This window comes from Metarhizium brunneum, chromosome 6 (genome assembly GCF_013426205.1).
Source record: "Metarhizium brunneum chromosome 6, complete sequence".
Lineage (NCBI taxonomy): Eukaryota > Fungi > Ascomycota > Sordariomycetes > Hypocreales > Clavicipitaceae > Metarhizium > Metarhizium brunneum.
Genome location: NC_089427.1, coordinates 2,084,761 through 2,110,743, shown reverse-complemented (window position 1 = coordinate 2,110,743; position 25,983 = coordinate 2,084,761). Strand labels below are relative to the sequence as shown.

Genomic DNA, 25,983 nt, shown 5'->3' with positions numbered 1-25,983 from the left:
TCGCTTCTCCCTTTTACATTATCTTTTCCCAAACATCATCTGGTACAAGGCGTTTTGGGTTGGGCTGTTTGCTAGATTACATCCCGTTGAATGACCGACTCTCAAATTGAAGGGTGGCTTCTGTACAATCTCGCTTCACCCGTGTCTAGACGAACTTGACCAATATCTGCCGAGTACAACATGACCGTCTCTTCCCAAATCCCTGTGTGGTTGGACTGTGACCCGGGCCATGACGTACGTATCATTCCATGTCATTGTTCTAGCCGCTTCCTTGCCGCCGTCTCTCTAGTTTCCTGATGGACACTTGCATTGTCTCACCTGTCCAAAGAAACACCATCAATCGTCATGATTGGTCAGGCTATGTGGTTGAGCAGAGTGCATTCTCGACAATGGCTTGTTGAATCTTTCCACAATTGGCAATGCTGACATTGCTGCTTCTCTTGCAGGACGTATTCGCCATACTGTTGGCAGCATACCATCCTCGCATCAACCTACTCGGCGTTTCTTCAGTCTTTGGAAACGCATCGCTAAGGCAAGTCCCGGCCGAGTATCAAGCGCATACCCCGATATCAACCCTGTTTTTTCCTAACATGAAACAAAAATAAAAAACAGCCATACCACCTGGAATGCCGCGTCTGTCCTCACAGCCATTGGCAAAGAGAAACAAGTTCCCCTTTACCGAGGCGCCGCCAAGGCCCTAGAACGCCCTGCTGTTCATGCCCCCGAAGTCCATGGCGAATCCGGTCTAGAGGGAACCTTTCTGCTACCCAAGCCAGAATGCGAGCCTGTCGAGAAGGATGCTGTTGAAGCCATGTTCGAGGCTCTCATGGCCCAGCCAGAGGAGACAGCGTGGCTCGTGGCCACTGGCTCCCTCACCAACATCGGCGTCCTGTTGCGCAGGTACCCCCAGATCATATCCCGCATCAAGGGAATCAGCATCATGGGCGGCTCCTTGGGAGAGGGCTTCTCAGACGCCATACTGGGCCACGCCGATGACAAGGACCGCATCGGCAACATCGGGTTCTGGGCAGAGTTCAACATCCTCATCGACCCCGAGGCAGCCGCCGAAGTGTTCCATAACAAGGAGGTCGCCAAGAAGACGACGCTGGTGCCGCTCGATCTAACCCATCAGGTTCTGGCCACAAACGACGTGCGAAACATGCTACTGTACGGGCCGGGCGGCAATAACGAGGGCAAGGGTAAGACGACCTTGAGAGATATGCTCGTCGAATTATTATATTTCTTCGCGGAAACATATGCGTATGTTGTACTGCTCTCCTGGACGCCGGCGCGAAAAACCACTAATATCCCAGCAGGAACGTCTTCGGCATCGCAGAAGGGCCACCGCTGCACGACCCCATCGCCGTCGCTGCGGTTCTCATCGGGACGTCCGACGAGATCCCCTTTTCAGAGTGGCACGAAAAGAAGAGCACACACCCCAAGCACAACGAGCGCTTCGATGTGACCATCGTCACGGAGGGGACCTTTGAAGAAGCCAGGGCGGGCACCAAACAGACAGGGCGCACCATTGCCAAGGCCTTGCCTGCCGGAGAGGAAGGCGTCAGAATACCTAGAAGTGTGGACGTCGCCCGGTTCTGGCAGGAGATTGAAGCCTGCGTTTCGCGCGCCGACACAGTCAACAAGAAGAATGATAAGGCCTTTTGGACAGAGTATAAACCGTGAGCTGCAAGAGTCATTTTGGTTTGTTTCTTGTTTATCTTTTTACTTCTTCTCAGCATGAAGAAATATCCCGCTTGTCTATATGGTGCTTTGTTTGGGGTATAAACATTAAAAGAGGATTAAATTACGCCGTGTGCTCGCTATTCTATACAAATATCCCCCCCATCCCCCTCCAACTAGGATAGAACAAGGGACGAGTAGAACGGACTAGGAAAGGGGGAGGGAAAGGTTCAATACAGGTTTCTATATACAAGTTCTTCCGTCCTAGACATTATAATTGAGCCTCTCGACTTGCATCGAGATTCATCAACAGCTTGAGACTGCGCTCATATGTCCACACGGTGACAGCGCTAGCGGGCGCAGACTTTATCAGGCTGATGGGGAGGCCCTTGTACAGCCCGCGAAGTCCCTCTGTGCGTGCAATGGCGGCGATTCCTCGCAGGGCGCTCGTGTACTCGGGTATGTCGCCGTAGACGTAGCGAGTCCTCGTCGGGCCCTGGACCTGTATCCTCTTCCGGACCAGGTCCAAGGGAAACACGGCCGTCTTGGCCACGATGCTGCCGACAACACCGGCGGTGGCGTCCTCGCCGCCCCACGGCACGTTGAAGCGCGACAGCTGGATCCGCAGCCCCTCGTACGTGACGAAGAAGAGGCCCATAAAGGGCACGATCTGGCCCAGCGCAGGGCTGATGCCCCGGAAGAAGCCCCGGTACCCCTCGTCCCGCCTGATGTCGCGCACGGCGCTCCTCAGGGAGGTGTATATCCTGCGGCGGCCCTGGGCGGCAAACCTCGTCCTCAGCAAGTCGAGAGGATACGTAATCGAGGTGGCGAGGGCGCCCGAGGACGCGCCCGCGATGAAGCTCTCGGCCGCGTCGGGCAGCCTTGTCGGCAGGGCCGTCTGCAGAAACAGCGTCGTGGTGCGATACGTGGTGAACTGTATGGCGGCGTAGCAGACGTAGAGCAGCTCCGCGGGGACATTGCCCTTCCAGAGTGCGGTGAGGCCTTCGTGCCGGAGGATGTGCCTGAGCGTGGCGACGGTGCCGCGGCACGCGGGCGCGGTGCGCAAGGGGCTGAGGGGGTCGGAGGGGGAGTATGGCTGAAGCTGGAGACGGATTTTCACGACGTCCAGCGGCGCGACGATGAAGCTTTTTGGCAGAGATTTGTTAGCGCATTTTTGTGGACAAGGGGCGACGTTTTTTTTCTTCTCTTTTTCATACCGAGACACAAGACCTGCTATGGCGCCGGCGGACACAACTTGGAGTTTTGTTCCCTCATCCTTGAGACGCGTGCTACGAGCGGACATGCGGCCTTCTGGAGGCGCGGCCTCGCTCTCGCATGACAACGTTGCCAGCTTGCCTGCTGGAGCTGCGCCAACGAGCTTCCGCCCGCTCTGGCACAGAGTTCACAAGCGGCTCTTGTGCTTGGCCGTGGACGGGAAATGGGGGTTTGGAGATTTGTCAAGATATCCCAGGCGTGCAGGTTGGTTGTTTGTTCACGCCTGTCCTCCGTTGACGGGCGGGCAAGTTGCGATGGCGGAGCCGCTGTGTCCGGAGGTTACGTGGGAAGTGCGCGCTTTGGGGGGCTGGAATGGTGCAACACTGGAATGCTGGAATACGCGGGCGCGGGCGCGGTGCATTGAAGTCATCGAGGTATCGTCGAATGTTGCATGTACTCAGATGTCTGAGTGGAAGTATTGGCGCAACAAAAATGTTATCGATACGTGACTGAAGGATGATGCAAGTGAGTGGCCTTGTCCTCGGTGTGGATAGTATGCCAGGGTCCCATTGGCTGCAGCTTGAGGTGAGTGAGTGACGGCATGCGGCGGTTTGGACCGGCGTGTTGGACAGAAGCCCGCCATCCCAACGCAAGGCTTCTGTGCCTGAAGGGTCTGGTTAGGTGCCCCGTAGGCATAGTACTTAAGTCTAAGTACTCACGACGGCGGGAGCACCTCGTCAAGTCTGGTACTCCATACAAGTACTCCGTACCAGGCACGAGTCTGGTATCCACCAAGACTGTTCGCGCGACCCACTGCCGCCAACCTTGCGGTCAGGGCGGGGATTGTCAGATGCAACCACAGTGCTCTGCTAAACACAAAGAGCAAATAAATGGATGCAGATTGCCCTGAGGCCGGTCTCACATGTCTGACCCTGGCTGCACTCCGCCTTGCAAACAAGCAAACGCAGAAAAATGCATGCAATGTACAATACAAATACCTGGTACTCGGCCTTGCAAACCACACAATTCCCAATGCCGTGCCGGAACTCACTTCCGCCCTGCGGCTTGATCTTACACACGCCGCGGGTCACGCCGCGCCTGCCATCTTCAACCAGACCCTCCTCTCAGAGATGTCGAGCATTGAGGGGCAGGCAAATAAATGCCCACGACCCGGTTGGTCAGCTGCGCCCTCGTTTCGCCTCACTTGGGCAAGCATGGCCAAACTTCCTTTGCCCCGAACAACCACACCATTTCGCCGCAGATGCCATTGGCCGGCTTTGCCAGCCTGCTGCAACGTGCAAAAAACGGGGACATGGCTGAAAGGATGTTCAATGTTCAAATGGATCCAATGTCCTCGCGGCCCCATGTCCCCCGTGGTTGCAGGTCGCATGGGCATGGCGCTTTTTGTCCCACATGGAGTACGAGACGGCGGCTTGACGGGACATGGACCCGCGTCACTGGACGGAGACTTGACAATCAATGCCAGCATCTCTCCATCTTCTCTTCTTTTTATTAAAACACCTTTCCCCTTTACCCTCTCTTCTCTCCTTTGCCCTTCTTTTCCCTCGTCCTTTCTCCTCTGCCCAATCGAAATTTGAGTAAACGTTGCTGCTTCGGACTTGTTCATACGCACCCTTGTCGGATCACCTGCCTGGAGGGGCAATGCGAATCTCGACTTCAACGCGAGCAACGACGTGTGATGGAATAGAAAGACGCTCCCTCCGAGGAACTTGAAACTTTGTCGAATGCCCGTATGAGAGCTTGACTGGATACTGCCGGGCGTCAATCTCATATACATCAACGCTTGTGCTTCAAAGAATCTCCTCTCTCTTCCTCTAAACACCATCGCGACTTCAGGCTTCAGAGCCTCACGAGTCACGACACCACCATGGCCGTCGTCATCTCTCCCCCTGACCAAGCAACCCTCCTTGCCCCTCTTCTCCCAGCTCTCCCAGCCGCAGCAGCATCAACCCAGCCGGCGCTCCAACTCCTCCCTCTTCTCTCCCCCATCCTCCGCCAACGAGTCCAGCTCCTCTCCGCCTCCAGCACTGAACCATGGCTCCGTCTCCTCTGCTACGACGCCAGCAAGGCAGCCAAGCTGGCTGACATTGCTCGCGGCCCAACCCTCGAGCCGCACCCGGTATCCGGCGAAGTAGAGGTCGATTGGGGTTACGACTCGGAAACACACTACAGGAGGCTCGACGAGGAGACACTGCAGGCCCTCGTCGCCCTACCGGAACTAGGTCTCGCCTTCCGCCTGGTATACTGCGTCAACGACAAGGAGGGCGGTGGCGATGGCTGGCGCATTGGCGAAGTCACTATTGCAGAGCGGCCTGGCCCGTTCTCACAGTTTGGCGGCGCGTCAAGCATCGCCGAAGCAGAGAAGCAGTACAAGGACAAGGAAGCAAAGAGCAAAGACACGCTCCGGGTAAATGGCACGGCCGCAAAGTCTACTCTGGGGGGCAACGACGACGAAGACGACGATGACTACTGGGCGCGGTACGATGCAACGCCCGCCCGAACCCCAGCCAACAATCGCAGTCCCGCGCCAAACACCGGCGACGCACGCCCCTCCCACCACCAGCAAGATGGTCCTCGATCAGCTGCTGAGGACGACTACTTTGCGCAGTACGACGACGTTCAGCCCGCCATGGACAACCACGACCCTGACGAGGAGGCTCAGGCGGCGCAGCTGTTGGGTCCCCTGGGCTTTCAGCAGAACCCTGCGGCTGCCGAAGTGAATCAGAACGGCGGCATCCAGCAGGACGTATCGAACGCCGAGATTGCCCTGCAGCATCCACGCCCCGAGTCAAGCGCCTCGTCTAACGGCTCCCGTACCGTCGCCAAGCTTGAGGAGACGGCGGGCAAGCAAGAGCAGAATGAATTCGGCGTGAAGCAGCACGTTTCGCGCACCATACGCAGCTTGTACATGCTCTCCAAGGCCAGCGGCATCGATAGGGAGGAGTTTGAGAGACTGGTGAAGACGGAGCTTGATTTGCTGGGCATCATGGATGAGGGTGAATGACGTGCGTCTTTGGGGGGCAGATTGGGGGCAATGTCACGAGGTGTGTACGTTGCGGTTGAACCATTTTTTCATGTCTGGTTGTTGATTATTTGGCCGCATTTTATGCATGGCGTTTTGTATTAGGTACATTCTCTGCATGGAACGGTGCATGTGCTTTCGGAGTTTTCGGAACTAGCATTCAGGAGAATAGATTTGTGGAGTTTTGATTGAACATGTACGAGGTTGTTGCGAGTGAATCTGGACGTGCTATTTATTTGCTCGACACTGTCGCTCAGTGCTGATTGGTATTAGACATCCAAGATGGTAAAAGTAGAGTTGCCCCTCCCCCAGTCCCTCTCGAACGCCAGTTTTGTATTTCATACATCCGTGAATTCATCATTCTAAAGTGTTGTTGAAAATCAAGAAAAACAAAAAGAAACTACCCCGGTCCCAGTCCCCTGCCATCTTCCTTTTGGGTACGACTCGAGGCATGTCTCCCATATTCACGCACAGAGCCGGCTAAACCTCAGCCGATACTGAGGTTATTCAGTGCTACTCTGGCCGATTCCACAAGCCTCGTGCAGTTTCTGTGCTCCGGCGGAACCGGCGCATTGTATTGAAGATAATATCTGGAATGATTTGGCATTTTGCCTGCCGCCATGAGGTCCTCCACTATCTGGTGCCGCAGTTTCGTCGACCTGTCCAGCTCGTTGATGACATCTTTTAAGCCCAGGATGGCGTGTCTACCGGGCAGCGCGTCTCCAGTCTTGCCACCCAGCCCGTAGACGTCAAGTTTGAGGATTGATTGCACCGTCGCCCGCCACACATCCGGGTCCAGATTCCTATTGTCGATTGCTTTCAACGCCGCACATCCTCCATGGTCATCCATGACAAGACCCCAGAGGCCACCAAACTCCCTGAAGGAGAAAAATATCCCCTTGCCATCAGCATGTGCGGCGTCGGCGTCGCGGTCAATCATTTCCATGATTCTGGCGTAGGCGTTGCACGCCGAGGGGACTAGAGCCCCCAGGCACGTCATATTTTGGAGCGATTGTACGGGCTGAGGCTGTAGAGGGTCTGTGAAGAAATATTGAAAGCAATGGGGGCATCCGAGAACATCTTGAGAGATTTTGGTCGCGTTTCGAGCGACTCTCATGGCCGAGGGGACGTCAGACGGCAGCCGCGTCAACGAGTCTAAAGCTAGATACAGCGATGAGAGACACCCGCAGGTGGAATTGGGGAGAGGTTTTGAGCTCGTGGATGCTTGTGGTGGCTCGGGAGATTCGATTATGCTAGAAACGTCACTTGATATAGAGGGCGGTGTCTCCTGGACTCGCGGCATCTGGCCTGCCACGTACTGGTGTAGGGAGTCATTGATATGCTTGGATATGCTGCCTCTCGTCGGCTCTGGCTCGTTGAAATCGATGCCCTGAAGAATATCCAGGCCTCCGAATTCTATTTGAAAGCTGTTACTGCCCAAGGAGCCATCTCCGGGACCTGAAAGGGAAAGGTACGGCTCTTGTGGAAGCGGGTACAGGTGAGCTGTGTCACTGTCGCCAGGGTTGTTGGACAACATGTCCAAGAAATTGAGCGGCTCATCGTCGATCTGGGGCATAAAATCAAGGTGTGCATTGGCCAAGGGATCTTGATGCGAGGAGAGTGAAAAAGACACCCTTCTGGGGGTAGGCAACACTTGTGGCCGCGAGGCATCGGTAGATGCATCCTCGGGGACGGGTTGTTCTATTGCGCGACGTTTTCGGGGCCGTCCCATAGGCTTCTGGGGCGAGTAGACGCATGAAATACCCTCCCTCTTGCATCTCTCACATCCGGTCGGATCCTTTGAACAAGCCAACTTCCGAGTACCTGTCTTGTGTGAGCGTACAAAAGTCTCCGACGTATGCCTCCGAACGAGGGAAGCAACGGGCTGCAAGGCAACTCACGGCATTCATCACAGGCACGATGCTTGGGCGTGCCAGCGGCCTTGGATTCTTGAGGTAGTTTCGTCGCCATGGTCATTCAAGAATACAGGCCCAAGGTGCCTTTGTTTTGCGAGAAGAGGAACGGCGGAATAAAGTCCGTATATGTACTGTGGCGGGTGATGTGATGGTGATCGGGGCTGACAAGCCAAACCCGCAGCGGGCCCTTGTGGTGGTACCGGAGATGCAGTGGAGCGTGGCGATCCCTTTGGGTGGTAAGTTCTCAGTCAGGACCTCAAGGTCAGCTTTTGAATCTGCTCCAGAGCATTGACCCTCATTAAGTATATCGTTACTTGTATTTTGGCTAAAGGCGCTACTAATTAATGCATTAAGAATTATGACAAGTACGTTATTTATCATAATAAATAAATAGCACGTATTTACTTGCTTATTTCTTAGTTCCTGTTGGATATCGTCCCTGGAAGAGATTTGACCTGTGTGATACATCAAAGAGAGATAGAGACCACACTCGTGCACTACCAGGAGAGTTCTCCACTTTTAGTAGTGTCAATCTAGGTACTTAGCTGGCAGAGCCACGATTTGATAACCCGCACGTTACTCCGTACTCTCACAGGGATGAGACTAAATGCTGTTGTTGGAGTGTTCGTGGAAGGAGCCACCAACGTGGCCTGACTCTGGAAGACCCCTAGTGCCAGGCTTCAGATTTGGACATCTCCTGAAGTAGATGGAAGTCAGAACACCAAACCTCTGCTACATTGGAAGCCAGTTGATATTGATCATCTTTCACCTCCAGGATGCAAGGCACCACGGTGCGTAACCTATACCGACACCAAGGGTAACTGCCGCTGATGTGCTCACTGATACGTCTCTAACAACCTCAGCAAGCTTCATGGACTAGTACGAGTATTTGTGGAAATGCTGACAAATGCTAGATGTCACCTTTGACGTTTTTATTCTACATGTAGAAGGGAGCTGGTGTAAAATGGCAAATAAAAGGAGAATTCAAAATGTGACAAACACCAAAGACTGGCTAGCCTCGTCTGGATGACCAGAGAACCTTTCAGCCCTAGGAGAAACACGTTGGTTGCCAGCCTCAACACCATGACAGGCCAACACCATTTGCCACACACAGGCTCCGTGCACAGGCAGCAGGAAAGAATATGCAAATAAAGTTGGCCTGTGGGTAAGGCAGGGCGGCCATGGCGAGCGAGTTTTGACTGGCCCGTAATCCATTGACGTGGATTGGAAATAAACTCCATCCCTGAATGGTTAGTCAAGCGTCCTACGCACATGCTGAAAACTTCTGAAGTGTTGGCTGACAGTCGTACAATGAGAACGGACCAGACGCCACCAACAACCACCTGAGGATACACATTGATGCGAAACACGACCCAGCTCGAGATGAAAGGCACCGAACGTCAAAGCGGGCTTGCACCACGAAACCGATTGAAATAGTTACCGCGAAACGTGGGAATCAGCCGCAGCCACATTGATCTGCGCGGGACGTACCCCAGACATCACTTTTCTTGGTAGGTACATGGATGCTGGGGTGCTAAACTGAAATCAACTCAGTCTCCCCATCGACAGCAACCTCACGCCGAGTGCTGAGGCGTGACCTCTGGTGCCAACATTGAATGCATGACCTCATGAGCGTGGTGACGCAGTCTTTTGAGCCAGACCCTTTTGAGCTTCAGCGAGCAACATTCAGCGGCACGGGACCTGCTAGCGACATCAGTAACTTTGGCAAATTTGCGCCTCCAACACTCCGGCCAGAGCGTACATGTCGATCGATCCGTACACACACTGGCTGGGTGTACATGTGCGCCATTGATGTCCAGAGTACAGCAACTGAGACCACCTACTACGGCACCGCCAAGCATAAAGTAATTGAATGGTCAACATTCAACCATCCAAAACGTCATTGTGCAACATTGACTAGTACTGCATTCCGAAGCAATGTCCACATTGCCTTCCACAGATAAGGCTTGAATCCCTGGTGCCCAATCAAGCAGTCTGAGATATCCCGACATAATTAATGCCCTACTGGCCTGGACACCGCCTTGTCAATTTTCACAAAACACCACCCGCCACCCACGACGGAGTTTGTACCTGCAGGCTCAAGGCCAGAAAAAATTATATGCACGCGACCACATCACCTTTGAGACATTGGAGCACCCCCCGTCGAGCTCCATGTCTTCCATAACACTCCCACGTACGATGAGCACAGCTGCACTCAAACCGTGAATCCCATCACCCTCACGACTCTTCCGGCTATGGACCGCCTCGACGTTGCTGTGCGCACAGCATATCGCACAGCGTTTCTAGACGCCCTGAACGATGGTCGAGCCAAGCCGCTGCTGATTCCGTTTAGTATCCTGGGGACATCTGTTGTCCCTACATTGTGGCTGACCATTCCGCATACCTCGAGGCCGTGGGTGTACCAGACGAGGTGGTTGGTCATGGCATTTGTCATTTGCTTCAATGTCCATGTCACACGAACCGCCTCGAGTACTAATTTTGCCTGTGCATACGTCGTGGGGCTGATGGCGACTTGGGGGACTATACTGACGATGAATTTGCTGATTTGGAGGCGGCCGCAGTTTGACGCCGCAAGGGTCATCAAGGTCAAGCTTGGGAAGAAGACTGTGAAGGCTGAGAATGGGAACCTGAAGGCGGATAATGAGCATGTGGGTGAGGATGGGCTACGGCAACGAAAGCAAAACGCGGTTGCAGTCTCGTACGGCGACTGCGACGGAGCCAATGACGAAAAGGAAAAGGACGAGCATCATTATATCTGGCAGACATATCCAGAGAAGGGCACATTCTTGGACCGCCTAGGCTGGGCGCTCGACCTCTCACTCAGTTTCCGTGGTGCAGGTACGTATTCTTACCGAGACCTTTCATCACATCCCATCTACTCCGTACTTTTGTACAAAGAAAGCGGCTAACCATCCAGGCTGGAACTACGCCATAGCATCAATCCCGCGGCCGCCAATCCCGCGGCCCATCCAGCACTCCTCGCCCGTCAGCATCACCACTATCCCTCAAAAGACCCCAAGCGGCCACGCCATCCCCCTCAGCGAAGCCCAGCTCCTAACCAGCCGCCTCGCTCGCATCGCATCATGCTACCTCATCCTCGACCTTCTCTCTGTCCAGATGATGAAGGATCCCTACTTCATACACGGGCCGCACATACCTCACCCCAACTCACCTCTGCTCCTCCTCTACAGAGAATGCATGTCCCTCGTGGGGATATGGGCCGCCATCAACGCCGTGTTCAATCTGAACGACGTGGCCCAATACTACTTCTTGAAGACATTCTTCCCTTCCCGCGCCGCCCTATGGCACTATGCATCTACGTTTGGCTCCGTGTCAGAGATATTCAACCGTGGACTAGCAGGATGGTGGGGTGCATGGTGGCATCAGACATTCAGGCTAGAATTTCTCGGTCCATCCATATATCTCCTGCAAAATGGATACATCAAGCGAGGCACACAGACCGCCGATGCAGTCGGCTTATTCGCGTCCTTCCTCCAGTCGGGACTCATGCACGCGGCAGGGAGTGTTTCTTCGATTCCGTACACCAAGCCTTGGCGATCAATGGTGTTCTTCCTGCTGCAAGGTATTGGGATCGTTTTGCAGCAACGACTAGCTCTCTGTTTGCGAAGAACCATGGGTAGTTCGCCGAGAATTGTTAGACAGCTGGGCAATGGACTGTTCTGCCTTGCTTGGCTTTACATGACTGCGCCGTTTTTCATAGATGATGTGGCGTCTACCGGGCTGTGGATGTTTGAGCCGGTTCCCATTTCACCGTTGCGCTATATGGGATTTGGACATCCAGAGGATCACTGGTGGCGGTGGGATCGGGATCATTTGCCGAAATGGTATCCTGCGAAGCACTGGTGGGAAGTTGGAATTGCGTTATAGACGATTAAGATTGTTTTTTTCGGACATCCACAGCATTGCATAGCGGATAGCATTATTCATAGGTAGATTGATTGATTATACATACTCCGTATTACAGGCCCGGTAGGTAGGCTCATATCATACTGGTAGTTGTAGTTAGACACTCACTCCGTAACCCGTCACGTGGCAGATGACTTTTTATTCTGTGCCTTCAACCATGCGATAACAGGACCGTAATTAGCCTGTTTCTTGCCTAGCACGTCCAAAAAGGCATCATTAGCAGCACTGCCACAGATTAGTCTCATTCATCACAAACGGTACGACGCAACAGAAAGTACCTCATGACTTGTCCCTTTTGGATACAACACGAATACTCGGGATATCGCAACTTTCTCGATTTGCTCGATATAATCGAAAATGCAACTTCAGAAACTTTCAAAATAGTGCCTATATTATGTCAGCAGCGCAAGTACAAAAAATAAGAAATACAAAATGGGAGGAGCGGGGAAGGATAGAGATATTGACAGGAAGAGAGAAACCGGGGGGGATCGTCATGGTGCTACATACGAGTAATCAGCGCCGTACTTGGCTGCCGTCCCTTTGGCAAACATCGTATGTACGCCCACATTTTGCGCGCCGTCTCAGCAAACGCACCACGCAAAGAATCAAGCACAGTCCGTGGAGCATTGTGCGATGTATCAAAGAACATGAGGTGCGACTGGATCTTGAAAGCATCTGTTTAAAACATTAGCGCCTGACAATGACAGGGAACGGCACTCGGGGACGGTTCCGCACTGATAACTTTTCTCTGAAAGTTTTGCCCTGCTGATCGTCCATAGTCCACTGTCAATGAGTTCGACACACCTGCGCGTGTTAGCTGATTCTTTTTGAGAATAGGTTTCTAGACGGCTTACAAATGGCAGCCTTCGCCTCCCCGTCCTTGGTAATGTCCAACGACCTGTCGTCAATCCGTGTTCCGCAGTACGGGAATCCCGTTGTGCCAGCTTTGCAGACGGGTTTGCCATCAATCTGCATGTCGAAATTGACCAGCGTCTTTCCGGGACTGACTTCCACCCCATACTGGGGAACTCCGTGATGCATCGTCTCGACAAACCGCACAGCCTTGTTCTTATCGAGTGTGATGAGCAAAAAGTCATCAATGAGCCTCATCAATAAGCAATCCGGGCCCAGAAGAAAGCCCAAGTGCTTTCTCTCCAGGTCTGCATAAAAGTAATTACACAGAAACGAGGATAAAACCGAACCTTGCGGTATCCCCCGTTTCTGACGGTAATACTTCTTGCCAATCTTGACCAAATTTCTTTGAACATGGTCGGCTAACAGGGAAAGAAGCGATTCCGTATCCCAACCTTCCAGCGCTACGCGGTCGACAAAAACAGTGTTTCTCTTCTTACTTGCTAGGCCATGCCGGAGCCGGTCCACGAACGGTGGCATGTCCCGAGCAAGGACGGATGCGTGCCATCGCCGAATTGCTTTGGTGGCAGTCTTTTCTGGTGCCATCATGGCCCGCTCGCCGGGTTGCACTTCTGCGTGTTTGGTGAAGGTGTATCCTTGCTGGCTTGGTATGGATTTCATGAGTTGTATGATGGCGTCTTGGGGGATGGTGTCGAAGGCGGACTGGACGTCGACCTTGGCGAAAAACAATTGGCTCGATCCACTGGGGAGAGACAGTTTAAACATCTTGAGTTTGGCATACATGTCGCTGACGGAGAACAGCGATGATGCTAGTTGTTGCGGGTTCGTCATCTACAGCCAGTAAGTATTGTTTTGCAGCAATCCGATCTGATGGCAATCATGCATACCTTTTCAAACTTCAAAGCCGTGTGGACTGGCCCAAGAAAGGAGTTGATGCTGCGCTTCAGAACCTTGGCCCCTGTTCTAGTTGGTTGTCTCCTGCGCAGATTCATAATTGGTCGCAATTTTTGTCCTTTGGGAAGCAGCCGAATTTGACTGAATCCTAGATCCCTGGATTCAAGAATTTCATTGGCGCTGGTGATTGTCATCTCCTCGAACATGTCCGACTTCATAACCGACAGAGTTGGTTCTGCGATACGGCGCCAAACATCGTGGTGGAAATAAAACACTTGGTAGCGGTGGGTGTTGGACTCTGTGACATAAAAGTTTGTTTGGATGAGTGGTATCAGTAATGAATCGAATAAATAATACAAAAATTCGTAAAAGAGCTCGCAGCGTTTCTTTATGTCCGTCAGGCCGGCTTTTTGGGTCCCCACGCCTGGAGGTTGTAGCCATGGGATGTGAGCCGTCTAGCGCCAATAGGTTAATTCTCATCTCACCGCATGCAGTATACAAGCATACCTTCATCCCTTGGTATATTTCGTGCAAGGTCATGGTCTCAAATCGCCGAAGTCTGATAAAGTGGTCGACGCTGCGAAGGAACATGGCCTTGTTGTGGAAAAGGGTTTCACCTGTGCCCCAGAAATCGTTGGGCACGATATGTGTCAGAGCTGCCTGGCAAAATGCAGATACCTGAGAGGATGAAGTCGCTAATTTAACCACTGAGTTGGATTGAAAGCCACCCAGCGGCGGCTTGGGCGTCGGGATTATCTGCTGACGGTCGTTGGTCGCAACAGGGGCTGGCGGCTCTATTCTGCGTTGCCCTTTGCCAAGGTCCGTCACCTGGGATCTTTCGTCCAGCGGAAAAGAGGATTCATGGGCCCGCGATCCGCCAATCTGAGAAGGGCAGTAGTGTCTTAGAAGTTCTTCGTATGAACAGCGGCTATGGAGTATCTGAAGTCTCTGAACGAGGCGCCAGGCTTCCCCCCTTAGACGCTTGGGCAGCCTTGGTGTCCCATTCTTTGAGCAATGTTTAGGATCTTTGGTAAACTCTTTGATCTCCTCCTCCCGCGAGGTGTAGTCTTGAAACTTTTGCGCTGTCTCCGAGACGTTCACGTTGGAAGTGAAGACATTGTGTAACCCAAACTGTCTTGGAAACATATACATAGTGAGCTTGGTCGTGCTCGCCTTCATTTTTTCGGCATGGTGACTCGTCCCGTCATCTTTGCCGGCGCAACACCGATTGAGAACATCTAATCTATTAAGCGACGTTCTCCAAGAATGCTGGAGAAGAAGCAGGGGGGCCAACTTACGAATGGATTTGAAACCATGCCGAACCCGGCCGCGCGCTGTGAGAACTGGCCTGGCATAGAATATGCGGCTTCTTACCAGTGAGATGTCTGACGGTTTGCGAGGCTCGTTGGAGCTACTACGGTTACCGCCAAATTGCAACTCGGAGAGGGGAATGCCTGGCCAACGTTAGGGCTGGCTCTGTGTAGAATTGCGTATTTCACCGCACCGTTCGTCCTGACTTACCGCTTATCTGGTAGTAGTTGCCAATTCCTGCGTCAATTGTCACAAAAATGGAGCGTTCAATGAGAAGATCAACCATGACTCTCTGTCCCGAATGACCCAGCAATGCCAGCACCTGCGGCCAAGGCTGTCGTCTCAAGGCCGCAGCGTGATGATTCGGATACTCCCTCCACACACCTGGGATGGAAGTGTTTTGAGGATCACCCTCTTTGGTTCGTTTACGGTATCCATCGCAGAGAAGGTGTTTCGGCCATGCACCTGGCGTCTTCTGCCTATTGAAAAGGGACCATATGGCAAAGTCCACAAGCTAGCCCGCCCAATCAGCAACTCAGCAACAGTACAACTCCAAAGGTTCGGTGAGGCCCAATGAAACAAACCTCTGATAGCGTGTTCTCGGATGCGGGCAAGTCACCCGATATAGTCACATGCGACTCGTCTCCATTTTGCGAAAATGACAACCACTGTGCGTAAAGGGCATTATCGGTCTGCAAAATGGCCTTGGAGTCGCAGATTAATGTCGAATCCAGAAATTCGGAAACGGCTGCTTCCAGTTCACTGACGGAATTACCCTTGCCGAGGGAACTGATCTTTTTTCGACGCAGTCTGGAGCTGCTTGGAAGCTTGAGCAAGGCATACTCCCGCAGAGTCAATACGGTAGCATAAGCGTGTCGTAGGAGATCCCTCCTGACGGGCCCGTCACAAGCCACGACGCCGTTGTCCGAATTTGACGCGTCTCGCTCATGACGCTTTCGCTTTCGGCCAGAAGTCATGACCTCACGAGCCCGGCATATGGGCGGCGTCACAGGATGGTGGTGAACTGGCCGACAGTGCCAACTCACACGCGTTTGTTTCGAATGGTGTTTGGCTAATGAATAGTGAAGCCAGTTCAAGCCACAGACGGATCGGCAGCTGGCTGGTGGTCAGCAGTGGGTTCGATGTCCAGTCAATGTCCAGTCAACGTGGCTGGTACCATTGTCTGTGCGGCGGGTGTGGCTTCGCGGGTACGGAGTACATACAGTCTGGAGACAAAGTTGGTTCAATTAATTGACCGACACAAAAAGTTGGAGACGGAGCTGCTGTCAAAGCACTTGGACTCTGTCTGCATGGTGTCAACCTTTTGATCCAAGATGATGCAGGGCAAATGGGTTGACAATGTTCAAGCAGGACTATGAGGACTCCGGTGACAATCTGAATCGTCGTTTCCACCCCGTACAGGTACAGTGTTCCACACGGAACTACTAGTACTAGTAGTACGTAGTAGTACTAGGCGTCGAGGCGCTAGTGTCCAATCTGTCACTGGACTGGAGAAAGCTCTATTAACTGCTCAAGTGGGCGGGATTGCGGAGATATCGACTACCCGTTTACGGAATGGCAGCTAGTAGTTAGTGGTTAGATTAAGGTCAGCACACGATGAATAAGCTGTCAATGGTCAACTGCCACACTGTGGCCAGGGACTTTGTGCAACAGCACCATGGCAGCTCATGGTTAAGCTTCCGTGGAGCTGCGTCCAACACACCGACGTGTCTGCGTCTGGTCGACTGTGTAGGCACGTCAAGTTGGGGCCATCCGTAATACCGAGTACTACCACTACTACCCGCAACAATGTATTGCCATGTGACACAATGCCTCAGTTGATTGCGGGTTTATTGTCAGCGTTGGCCAGAATCTTTTGATGAAACGTCGTGCAAACACAGGATGACAGCCGTTGCTCGGCTGGCCAGGGCGTTGCCAACCTTGTGATTGGCGAGATTGGTCAATAATTGTGTCCTCGTCTTTGTCCCAAAGCGGCTGACTCGACCAAGGCGGCCATTAACGATATTACGATAGTATCTCGACGATGCGCGTGTTGTTTTTGTTCGGCTTCCTCCATCAGCAAAAAACATGAGTGGGGAGAGAGCCCTCCCTTGTCACACGTTTGAGTCCTTGGTGTCGCATCGACGACCGCTCTACCGTTGTAGTAAAACAACGGCCTGAAACTGCTTCCAACCGCGAGTGGTACCTTTGCCGGCGCGGGTTCCATCAACAAGTTGCATTGGACCAGCGTCGAAAGGCATTCGTAACTCGGCACGACAGTTTGCCGAAGTGAATTTCCCCTTACTTCTTGATAGGGACTCAAATACCCGTCCTGATTGTATGTACACGTCGTAGAAGCGAGACGTCGTCGATGGCTCATGAGATGGAACGGAAATGTTTACCGTGACAAAATGACAAACGACGCCACGGACCTGGGTCCATGGGTTTAAAAATAAGTAGCGGCTATGGGGGGATTGCCGGGGGGTCATCATCGGGTTCGGTTGCTGAGAGCGATCATCATTCGATCTCTTAGTCTACTGCTGCTCGATTGCGGCACGGCAATGACTCGTCGTTTTCGTGTTTGGCCTTTTAATCAAAGCGCCAAAACGTGGCCTACAAACGGGTCGATGCACGTAGTTGTGGCATCGTGGTGTCACGGCAGAGGAACAAACGTGGGCAGAAGCCAAGAGAGGAAAACAATGGCTTAAACGTGCCAGTCGAGAGGGATACCCTGGCTTCGGCGAAATGTCAATCATGCGCGAGACCAAGACAACAGGCAGGATGAGACTACTATTATGTATTTATTTACCTACTTAAGTACTTAAGTACATAGGCGCACCTGGGGATTTTCTATCATGTGTACGAGCATGTACGTACCTGTAGTTTTGACGTGTCGAGAGCAGGCCAAGAAAACGGAAATCCCAACACGGGCAGGAGCGACTGGCAATGGCAACATTGGAATGCAGTGCCTAGTGCCCTAATTTCTTCTGATCTGGCGAATGCTCGTGTTCATCAGCCCTTCAATATTTCTTCCTCGACTTGCATTGCACGGGGGCGTTGGGCGCTGGGCAGCAATGCGAGGCCAACGGATGTGCGCCACGGGCAGGGCTTGCCGCAGCCTGTAGGGAGCATTTTATACTTCAAAAATTGTCAACTGGTTCACGTCATCAGGTTAGTTGTTGTCAAGGACCGTTGATGATTTGGCACTGACTTGACACACCGACACTAACAGGGTTCAGTGAGAAATACGAGGACGATGAGACGCAAGGCGTATTAAAGCCTCGCACACAAGGATCCGAGTCCATTGAAACCATCAAACTATGAATTCGACATGGTATTTACTCCTACTCTTGGCTTCAGGAGAACACGTTCGGATTTTTTGGTTAAAAGGGACATGCATGACACACATCGACAAGATAGTTGCAGTCACGACTTGTTTAGGTGAGCCGCAGCCTCGGCCTAGGTCCGTTTATGTCCTATCTTGGCCTACCTTCCTCCGGCTTGGCGAGATTTCAATCAAGACGACGGGTGGAGCAGCAGCAGAAATGAGCCGAACACACCACAGCATGTCACATATTCGCCAGCTTGCAGCATCCTGCCCTGCTCTTAGCCCAGGAGAAAGATGATCCTCGTTGCAATTTCAGTCGGTGCAGCCAACTAGTTGAGCGCAGGGCCGGGTCAAGGGATTGTTTGTGCGAGGCTCATGTCATTCGTTGGAACCCATGCTGTACGGAGTATATAGTATGACATAACTGGCTGGCCCTGTGCCCCCGTGTGCTGCCCTCTGACATTCGGGTCACCCTTCCTTGACATGGCTATTGTCTCTTGTTGTCCTTCAATCCTGCCATGGTTTGTAATGGCGCCGCGATGAATAAACATGCCGACTACGGAGGACCGAGTACGCCACTGAGATTCCAGGGCCCCAAAGCCCAAAGATGGCGGCACGGCTCATCGTGGGCCTGGTGGTAATGTCAAGTGCTCAAATCGCCTGCCCTGCTTACTAAGTACCTACTTAGGTATGCACATATGTATAAGTCTTCCTTTGTGCCACCACCCAAACCCAATTGATCCTGGGAATCGGGCGTATGCACCAGGACCATTTGGTGCGGTTCCATCCCTTCACCTTCAGATGCCGGAGGCGACGTGCGTCAACGTGAGTGGAAAGAAGAGCTTCAATGTTGCCCTCTCCTGCGTGTGCCCGCCTCCAGGGCCCTCCAGGGCCTGCAGCATATGCGACATACCAGACCCGACGTGGATTCCGTACGTACGGAGTCGCTAAGCCTTTACCTTATGTAGTCAATAGTAGTAGTAGCATGTATACCAGACTCCTGGGCACACGAGCCGACTCCCCCTTCAAGATGGGGACATGATTTTCGTGATCTAATCAGTGTCTGCATGTGGGCGCGTGCCTGGCTAACCTTTGAACCCGGACACGCGCTCTGGCTGTCTGGTCCGTGGCTGTCTCCGACCGCCACCAGTTGAATGCCCCCTTCCCATCCATCCTCCCCACGTCGTCCCTGTCGTCCCTGTCGTCCCTGTTGTCCCTGCTGTCCCTGCTGTCCCTGCTGTCCCTGTCGTCTCCCGTCTGTTCGCAAATGCTAGAGCCACCATCTCATCTCCAATCAATCAGCCTCACTCCATGTCCGTACGCCTCAAGTTACAAGGTCGAGCCTCCTAGAGTCCACCAGCGCCTGTCACCCGGTGCTTCCCTTTCCGTCGGCCCAACTCTGTTCTCCCTCCGTCGTCTGCCAACGTATCGATCGATGCCCGCTGCTGCGAGCACTGTCATTTGTCTTTCATCGTGTCCCGACCAGTCACGAAGCCTGACCAGCCTGACCGGATGCACAGGTCCTGGCCACTTGCTTGGCCATCATGGACCCGGCCCCGGATGCTGGCCAGCTTCGAGACGATGCTGTCGATACCCGCCTTCCCGCCTTGGGCCACCAAAATCTAGAGCACGACCTCAACCTCCGTCACCACACCAGCCCTGTTTCTCTCCCAATTCCATCCCCAACCGACTCCTTCCTCGAATCTCTCTCCTACACTGACTGTGACCTAAGAAACGACACTCAGGACGACGGCCTCTCGTACCACCAGGTGGACATCCCCGATTCATATTCAACGACGACCTATCACGACCCGACGGCCTCGACTGGGGACAACCATCATGCCCCTTCGCCTTCCTTAGACCCCGACGACTTTTACAGAAACTATCGTGGCCTAGACAGTAGTACAGGCTTAGACCTTCTACCCATGGCAACCACCTCGTCTTCTCGCGCGTCCCTACAATCCAACGGAGATGGAACTGCCAGTCTCAAACACTCGGCGGTCCCCGCCGCTACACGCAGTCTGCCACGAGCAAACCTTCGCTCCGTTTCTAGTCCTTTAGACACGACAGTATCTGCAAATAGAACCCTCGTCCAAGCGATGCCCGCTGGCAAACCGAGCGTGAAGGACTTGAAGAAACGATTTGACCAAAATGCCATGGCCGCTGGCTCTGCCATCCCGCTTGCTCCTAACAGAGTAGTTCCTGTTTCAAAGTCTCCTAGGTCCAGGAGCAGCGCACAGGAGCATCGCATCCCTCTCTCAGCCACCAATCCGGAGACACGACAGTCGCCTGCCTGTGGCAGAAGCATTGGTGGTGTTGCTGGGTCGTCGTCGTTGCCGCTGCGACACTCCAAGTTTGTGGTTGACGATCATGCTTCCACTAGCTCGCAGTCATTCGCTAGTCGCATCGGCAAACCGCGGAATTATACGGACGTGGAGAAACCATCCCCGCCAACACGATTCAATCATCGCCAGGTGCCTTCTACTTCCTCTGACGGCGGCAAGCCGACAGGTTTGTTATTTGGCGAGATTCTGCGCGACCATGACGAGGCGTCCGCCTTGGGTTTTGGCATTGATGGACTCCGCGCGCGGAGAACCTCGGAGTCTAGCATCCAGCATCACAGCACACACCATCGCACCTTTTCTGGGCTCAGTAACGAGGCAGGCTCCCCCACTGCTTGGTATCGCGACCCTGCATCCCAGAGAAAAGGTACCCCTCGCTCTACTGCTTCGCGCTCCCGGCCACGACCTCACTCCCGCGCTCATAGTGATGACGGTTCGTCGTCACCATCGTCGCGGGCCGCTCGAAATGCAAGATATACACCCTCGTCACACTCATCCAAACTGCCCGTCTCCGTCCGAAAGCTCAACGCGCCAAGTAACTCCACGAGTCCGTCCTCTACTCGCTCAAGTTCCCCGTCCACACTTAAGAAATATCAAGCGAATGGATGGCCGACTACGAGAACAAGCCCTGGCGCTACCCGGGTCAAGACGCCAACGCCAAGCCGAAAGCCTCCTCCCCAAGGGCTGGTCACGCCAAACAGCAGCAACAGCAACAGCAACAGCAACAGCAATAATACAAGGTTGCAGGCATACATTTCTTCATCTGCCCCAAAACTCTCTCCAACTCTGCGCAGCTCTCGACCCCGACAGCCAGTTTCCATCGCCAGCACAGCCAGTTCTAGGTTAAAGGAATCCGAAAAAGCACGGATGGACAAGCCGCGAGAACCATCCTTCAAGCCTCGCAAAATTTCCATCGGTCCCATAGATTTTGCACAGAGAAGAGAGCATATAAGGCTTGCTTACACCAAGTCGATCCGTGAGAATGAGGCTCTGGAAGCACGGCAAACTGCGGCTGCTGAGAAGATACTGCGTGATTCGGAAGAGACTGCTGTCAAACGACAATCTTTGACACCTGCTGCCCCTACCGAAATCGCCAAATCGGATGACTCTGTTGCCGCGTCTAGTGAAGCAGTTGAGATTAGTACTACCGACCCCGTCCGAGATGCCAAACCTGGCGTGCCCGAGGCGTGTGACTCTGCAGAGTCAACAAAGCCTCTGGTAGCAGCACCCCCTCCTCTAACAATTTCCACCGACAAAGATCAAACAACGGTGCTTTCACCAGATTCACCAACCTTGGGGTTGCCCGGAAGCTTTCCTATTCAAACATCACCACCGATGGTCACAGACGAGCCGCCGCTCTCAGCAATGTCGCCGACTTCAGATACGACTGAGTTCGACGCTGAGCCTCAGACGCATCTGCCTGTCCAAGCACAGTCGAGCCCAGGCATCCCGGTTACGCTAGGCAAAACTCCAAGTCCTCGGCTGGAACAAGATCCACCCCTTTCACGTACTACGGAATATCGATATCCGTTTGAAGATGAACCCGACGACTCTCCGGTACGAGCGTCGCCAACGTTACCCGTAACCGAATACGAACGGGATCCGGCTGTGCCAGGCTCGTTTGTGGACATCGATGACGATGACAAAGAACCAGACGGCCTAGGGATTGTCTCATCACAATCGCAAGACACCGCAATCACTCTGGTACCGGATTCGCAAATTCAAGCGACTTCGGGTAGTGAGAACACCCAAACAGTTCCTTTCCCGCGGCTCGAGACCCAGGACGACTCCGATTGCCAGTCCGATTTGGATCACCTCCAAACGCATAGGAATCAAGATGGCCATCATGACAATGACCATGATGATGCACTTACAAACACCTGCACGGAGGAGACTGATGATGACGCGGAACACCATGACCTTGATCCTGGACGACTTCCTGGCCAACACGTAGGGTCCTGCAGGGCATCGACATGTGCGTCATCAGAAGCTGGCACTTGCGACGATGTACGCCATTCGGGCTACGAGCAACAACAAGGTCTGGGTGCATCGTCCTCGGGTAACTTGTTGATCCCCAATGCGAAATGCCAGGATGAGCGATTCAGTAGACAATCTGCATGGACAGACTTTTCCGTGGATAGTACTGATCCCTCAGAAGTGATGAGATCCCCGGCGATGCCCAGCAGCCGTGAATCACCGGCCTTGGGAAACGTCAAAATATTTAACCCTAAGGCTGAGTCGTCTCTCCATGATAGGCGTCGCAATAGGCTGTCGGGACTTGACGATTCTGAAGATTCAAGGCGGTCTTCAACTCACTACCACTCGCACCATCTGCCCGAGGTTGACACAGGGAATGGCTTCTCGGTTCCTTACTTGTCGTCCCACCAAACAAGCGACCAAGTTTCCTATATTCCGTCGCCGACACACGAACCTCCTCCAATTCCGACCTCCCTACCAGGTTCTGGCCTCAACTCCAGAACGTCGAGCACTTTTTACGACCAGGCCCAATACGAAAGCACACTACTCGACTCTGAACGGGGAAGCGACGAATACATGTCGAATGCCGGGACATCTCGATCTGTCGACTCGGCATCTCTGGCGACTACTGATCAGTATGTGAGCACACAAACACCGGCAGACAGCGATACCAAGTCGCTCGCACAGGACAGCGAGGAGCTTAGCGACAAGGAACGGCATCGTCTCGGTCAAAGGAGAAATGTCATCAAAGAATTGGTGGATACCGAGGCTGTATTCGTACGCGACATGAATATTGTGGAAGAGATCTACAAGGGCACTGCCGAGGCGTGCCCCAAACTCGACGGGAAAACAATCAAGCTCATTTTCCGAAACAGCGACGAAATCATTGCCTTCCACACCGCGTTCCTCGCAGAGCTCAAGGAGGCAGTTGCAGCCGTGTACATTCCAAAGGGTGCCAGAAATATGCCAGGGGATGACTCAAGCCTGTCAACCCAAGCCGTCGCCGCGGCTGGGGAGCCAAGCGATGCCAAAGACCGCTCTACTTCTCTCGGACCGGTATTCAAGAGCAACATGGAGCAGATGAAGGTGGCGCATGAAGGGTTTCTTCGTGCTAGTGATCAAGCTGCCAAGAGACTCATCCAAATTCAGCAAGATCCCACAGTCCAGGTTTGGCTGAATGAGTGCAATGAAGTCGCCAAGGACTTGACTGCAGCCTGGGATCTGGATTCTTTGTTAATCAAGCCTATGCAGAGAATCACAAAGTATCCGAATCTCATAATTACACTTCTCCAGCATACGCCTCAGGATCATCCTGATCGAGAAGCCTTGATGGAAGCCAAGGACATATTGGAAACTGCAATTATTGAAATCAACAAAACCAAGAAGAATTTCGAACTCGTCGGACAAATCGTGGGCAGAAAGAGAAAAGAATCTGACGTCAGGGCCGGCTTCGCGCGAGCCTTCGGCAAGCGGGTTGACAAGTTACAGGCATCCAACAACCGCACGGCAGAAGATGCAGACTATGCGAAACTTAACGAAAAATTCGGGGATGACTATCTTCGACTTCAAGTTGTCCTTCGAGACGTTGAATTCTACACGAGGCAAGTGTCGGCCTATGTCCACGAATTCCTTCAGTACATGTCGTCTATTGAGCTTGTTATGCGGCTTCAGCCTGGCAACTATCCAGAACTTGAAAGCAAATGGGTACAGTTTAATATTTCCGTCCGCGACCTGGAAAAGGTTGCACTGGAGGAGCATCTAGCGCAAGTCCGCAAGCACGTCATTGAGCCATTTGAGCATGTCATTAAAGCATATGGCAACCCATCATTGGCCATGAAGAAGAGGCAGAAGCGGCGAATAGACTATGAGCGGTTCGAACAGCTAAAGCGAAGTGGGAAAACACCCGATCCCAAGCTAATGGAGCTTGTCGAACAGTACGAGGCACTGAATGATACATTGAAGAAGGAACTTCCTCAGCTGTCAACTTTGACTGAAAAAGTTGGCAACATTTGTCTTGGAAACTTTGTGAATATCCAGGCGAACTGGTATGCCATTTGGAAGGAAAAGATGAAGATGGTCTTGCCAGGTTGCGGGGATATGCCGGACCTGCAGTCGGTAGTGTCAACCTTTCAGCAAGACTTTCCCTATGCCCACGATCAGATGGCACAGATTGGTATCCTCAACCCAGCAACCTGGGGTAGAACGTCACAGTCAACCTCTGTGAGTGTGGATGATGTGTCAATACGAACAAGGTATCGGCCCTCGGATGTCGAATCTCGCAGTCGCGGTCAATCTTTGAACGGTGACATGGCACCGTCATTACCTGCACCAGACTTTGGGGGACGCCGCAGTGGCTCATTCACCATGTCACCAAGCCATGGCGCTACCCCTGGCTTTGGAAATGGCAACGTGCCAAGTCCACATCAGTACTATTATCGTGACTACTATACCGGCATTCAGGCCAGCCAGGCAGGATCCGCTTCACCAAAGTCTCCCGAGATGGCCAGCAGCTCACGGCCCGGTGCTGCTAGCGGCATGTTTTCGACAAGGCCCAGCACTGGCCGTAGTTTCGATCCTGGAATGATCCGACAAAGCTCAGATTCGTCTGTCCTGCAACATCGCGACTCTAGCGCAACCTATAACTCGGCCTACGTGCTCCAGGATACTCAGCGTGAACCTCATCGATTTTCCAACCTGTTCCATTCGGCTCTCCCAATGTCGGACGGACCTGATGAAGGCAATAGCCAACGAGCGTCGAGGGCGTCGTCCACCGACCGTGGTCAGAATTCCGACGGCTACAGAGTGTTGTGGCTGGCTGCCTCACTCTTTGAATTCAATATCTCTACCACTAAACACGAAGCTGGATATCCGTATCTGACATATCAAGCTGGAGAGGTAAGCTCACCGTGAAATTAGGCACATTATAATTTTATTTGAGTGCATCTATTTGAGCTAACATTGGCTGCCCAGATATTCGATGTCATAGCCGAAAAGGGCGAGCTCTGGCTGGCAAAGAACCAAGACGACGCAAAAGATCAAGTTGGCTGGATCTGGTCAAAGCACTTTGCAAAACTGGCCGATCAGTAGACAAATTCAATCCCCCCCCCCCAGGGGTTTCCTCCCCCTTTTAAGAAAAAAAAAAGGCAAAACATTCTCTGGAAAGGCGCGGTGTTTATTTACTTCGATTTTTCAGTATTCTGGGGCAGAAGATAAAACTCGTAGTCCTGCTTTTGCCCTGAACCAAAGCCTCTCGATATCTCGGTAGGGGAGAACAATTCGACCCCTCTCTCATCACAGGTCAGGGTTCTTGTATCAACTTTTCATTTATGTTAGCGAAAATTGCGGTCTTTTATTATTCCCTTTTACTTCACCTTTTGTTTCTAGCTTCTCCGCCACCACCCATTAGCAATACATTGCCTCTCATGAGGGCATTTTTGCTGGGCAAGGTCAAGGAGA

At 52.9% G+C, this 25,983-nt stretch overlaps 7 protein-coding genes across 7 annotated transcripts; 4 read left to right on the top strand and 3 right to left on the bottom strand.

The window, feature by feature from the left end:
- Positions 1 to 419: 419 nt before the first annotated feature.
- Positions 420 to 1,683, top strand: URH1 (Uridine nucleosidase; the record flags this gene model as incomplete). Its single annotated transcript, XM_014690884.1, has 3 exons — positions 420 to 547; positions 613 to 1,260; positions 1,317 to 1,683. 3 exons carry the CDS (start codon positions 420 to 422, stop codon positions 1,681 to 1,683), a joined length of 1,143 nt encoding a protein of 380 aa, XP_014546370.1.
- Positions 1,684 to 1,951: 268 nt separating this feature from the next.
- Positions 1,952 to 2,983, bottom strand: TPC1 (Mitochondrial thiamine pyrophosphate carrier 1; the record flags this gene model as incomplete). Its single annotated transcript, XM_014690885.1, has 2 exons — positions 1,952 to 2,825; positions 2,898 to 2,983. The coding sequence occupies 2 exons, from the start codon at positions 2,981 to 2,983 to the stop codon at positions 1,952 to 1,954; spliced, it is 960 nt and encodes a 319-aa protein (XP_014546371.1).
- A 1,800-nt stretch (positions 2,984 to 4,783) lies between these two features.
- Positions 4,784 to 5,920, top strand: G6M90_00g099770 (uncharacterized protein; the record flags this gene model as incomplete). The annotated part of the gene is made up of 1 exon (XM_014690886.1): positions 4,784 to 5,920. The coding sequence occupies one exon, from the start codon at positions 4,784 to 4,786 to the stop codon at positions 5,918 to 5,920; it is 1,137 nt and encodes a 378-aa protein (XP_014546372.1).
- Positions 5,921 to 6,425: 505 nt separating this feature from the next.
- Positions 6,426 to 7,909, bottom strand: G6M90_00g099760 (uncharacterized protein; the record flags this gene model as incomplete). The annotated part of the gene is made up of 2 exons (XM_014690887.1): positions 6,426 to 7,762; positions 7,840 to 7,909. 2 exons carry the CDS (start codon positions 7,907 to 7,909, stop codon positions 6,426 to 6,428), a joined length of 1,407 nt encoding a protein of 468 aa, XP_014546373.1.
- A 2,200-nt stretch (positions 7,910 to 10,109) lies between these two features.
- On the top strand, positions 10,110 to 11,763 carry G6M90_00g099750 (uncharacterized protein; the record flags this gene model as incomplete). Its single annotated transcript, XM_014690888.1, has 2 exons — positions 10,110 to 10,713; positions 10,793 to 11,763. The coding sequence occupies 2 exons, from the start codon at positions 10,110 to 10,112 to the stop codon at positions 11,761 to 11,763; spliced, it is 1,575 nt and encodes a 524-aa protein (XP_014546374.1).
- A 158-nt stretch (positions 11,764 to 11,921) lies between these two features.
- Positions 11,922 to 15,857, bottom strand: TERT (Telomerase reverse transcriptase; the record flags this gene model as incomplete). The annotated part of the gene is made up of 10 exons (XM_014690889.2): positions 11,922 to 12,027; positions 12,081 to 12,189; positions 12,310 to 12,477; positions 12,538 to 12,606; positions 12,657 to 13,506; positions 13,563 to 14,024; positions 14,077 to 14,807; positions 14,868 to 15,023; positions 15,091 to 15,394; positions 15,465 to 15,857. 10 exons carry the CDS (start codon positions 15,855 to 15,857, stop codon positions 11,922 to 11,924), a joined length of 3,348 nt encoding a protein of 1,115 aa, XP_014546375.2.
- Positions 15,858 to 19,752: 3,895 nt separating this feature from the next.
- On the top strand, positions 19,753 to 25,614 carry gef1 (Rho guanine nucleotide exchange factor gef1; the record flags this gene model as incomplete). The annotated part of the gene is made up of 2 exons (XM_014690890.1): positions 19,753 to 25,422; positions 25,498 to 25,614. 2 exons carry the CDS (start codon positions 19,753 to 19,755, stop codon positions 25,612 to 25,614), a joined length of 5,787 nt encoding a protein of 1,928 aa, XP_014546376.1.
- Between the last annotated feature and the right edge of the window lie 369 nt (positions 25,615 to 25,983).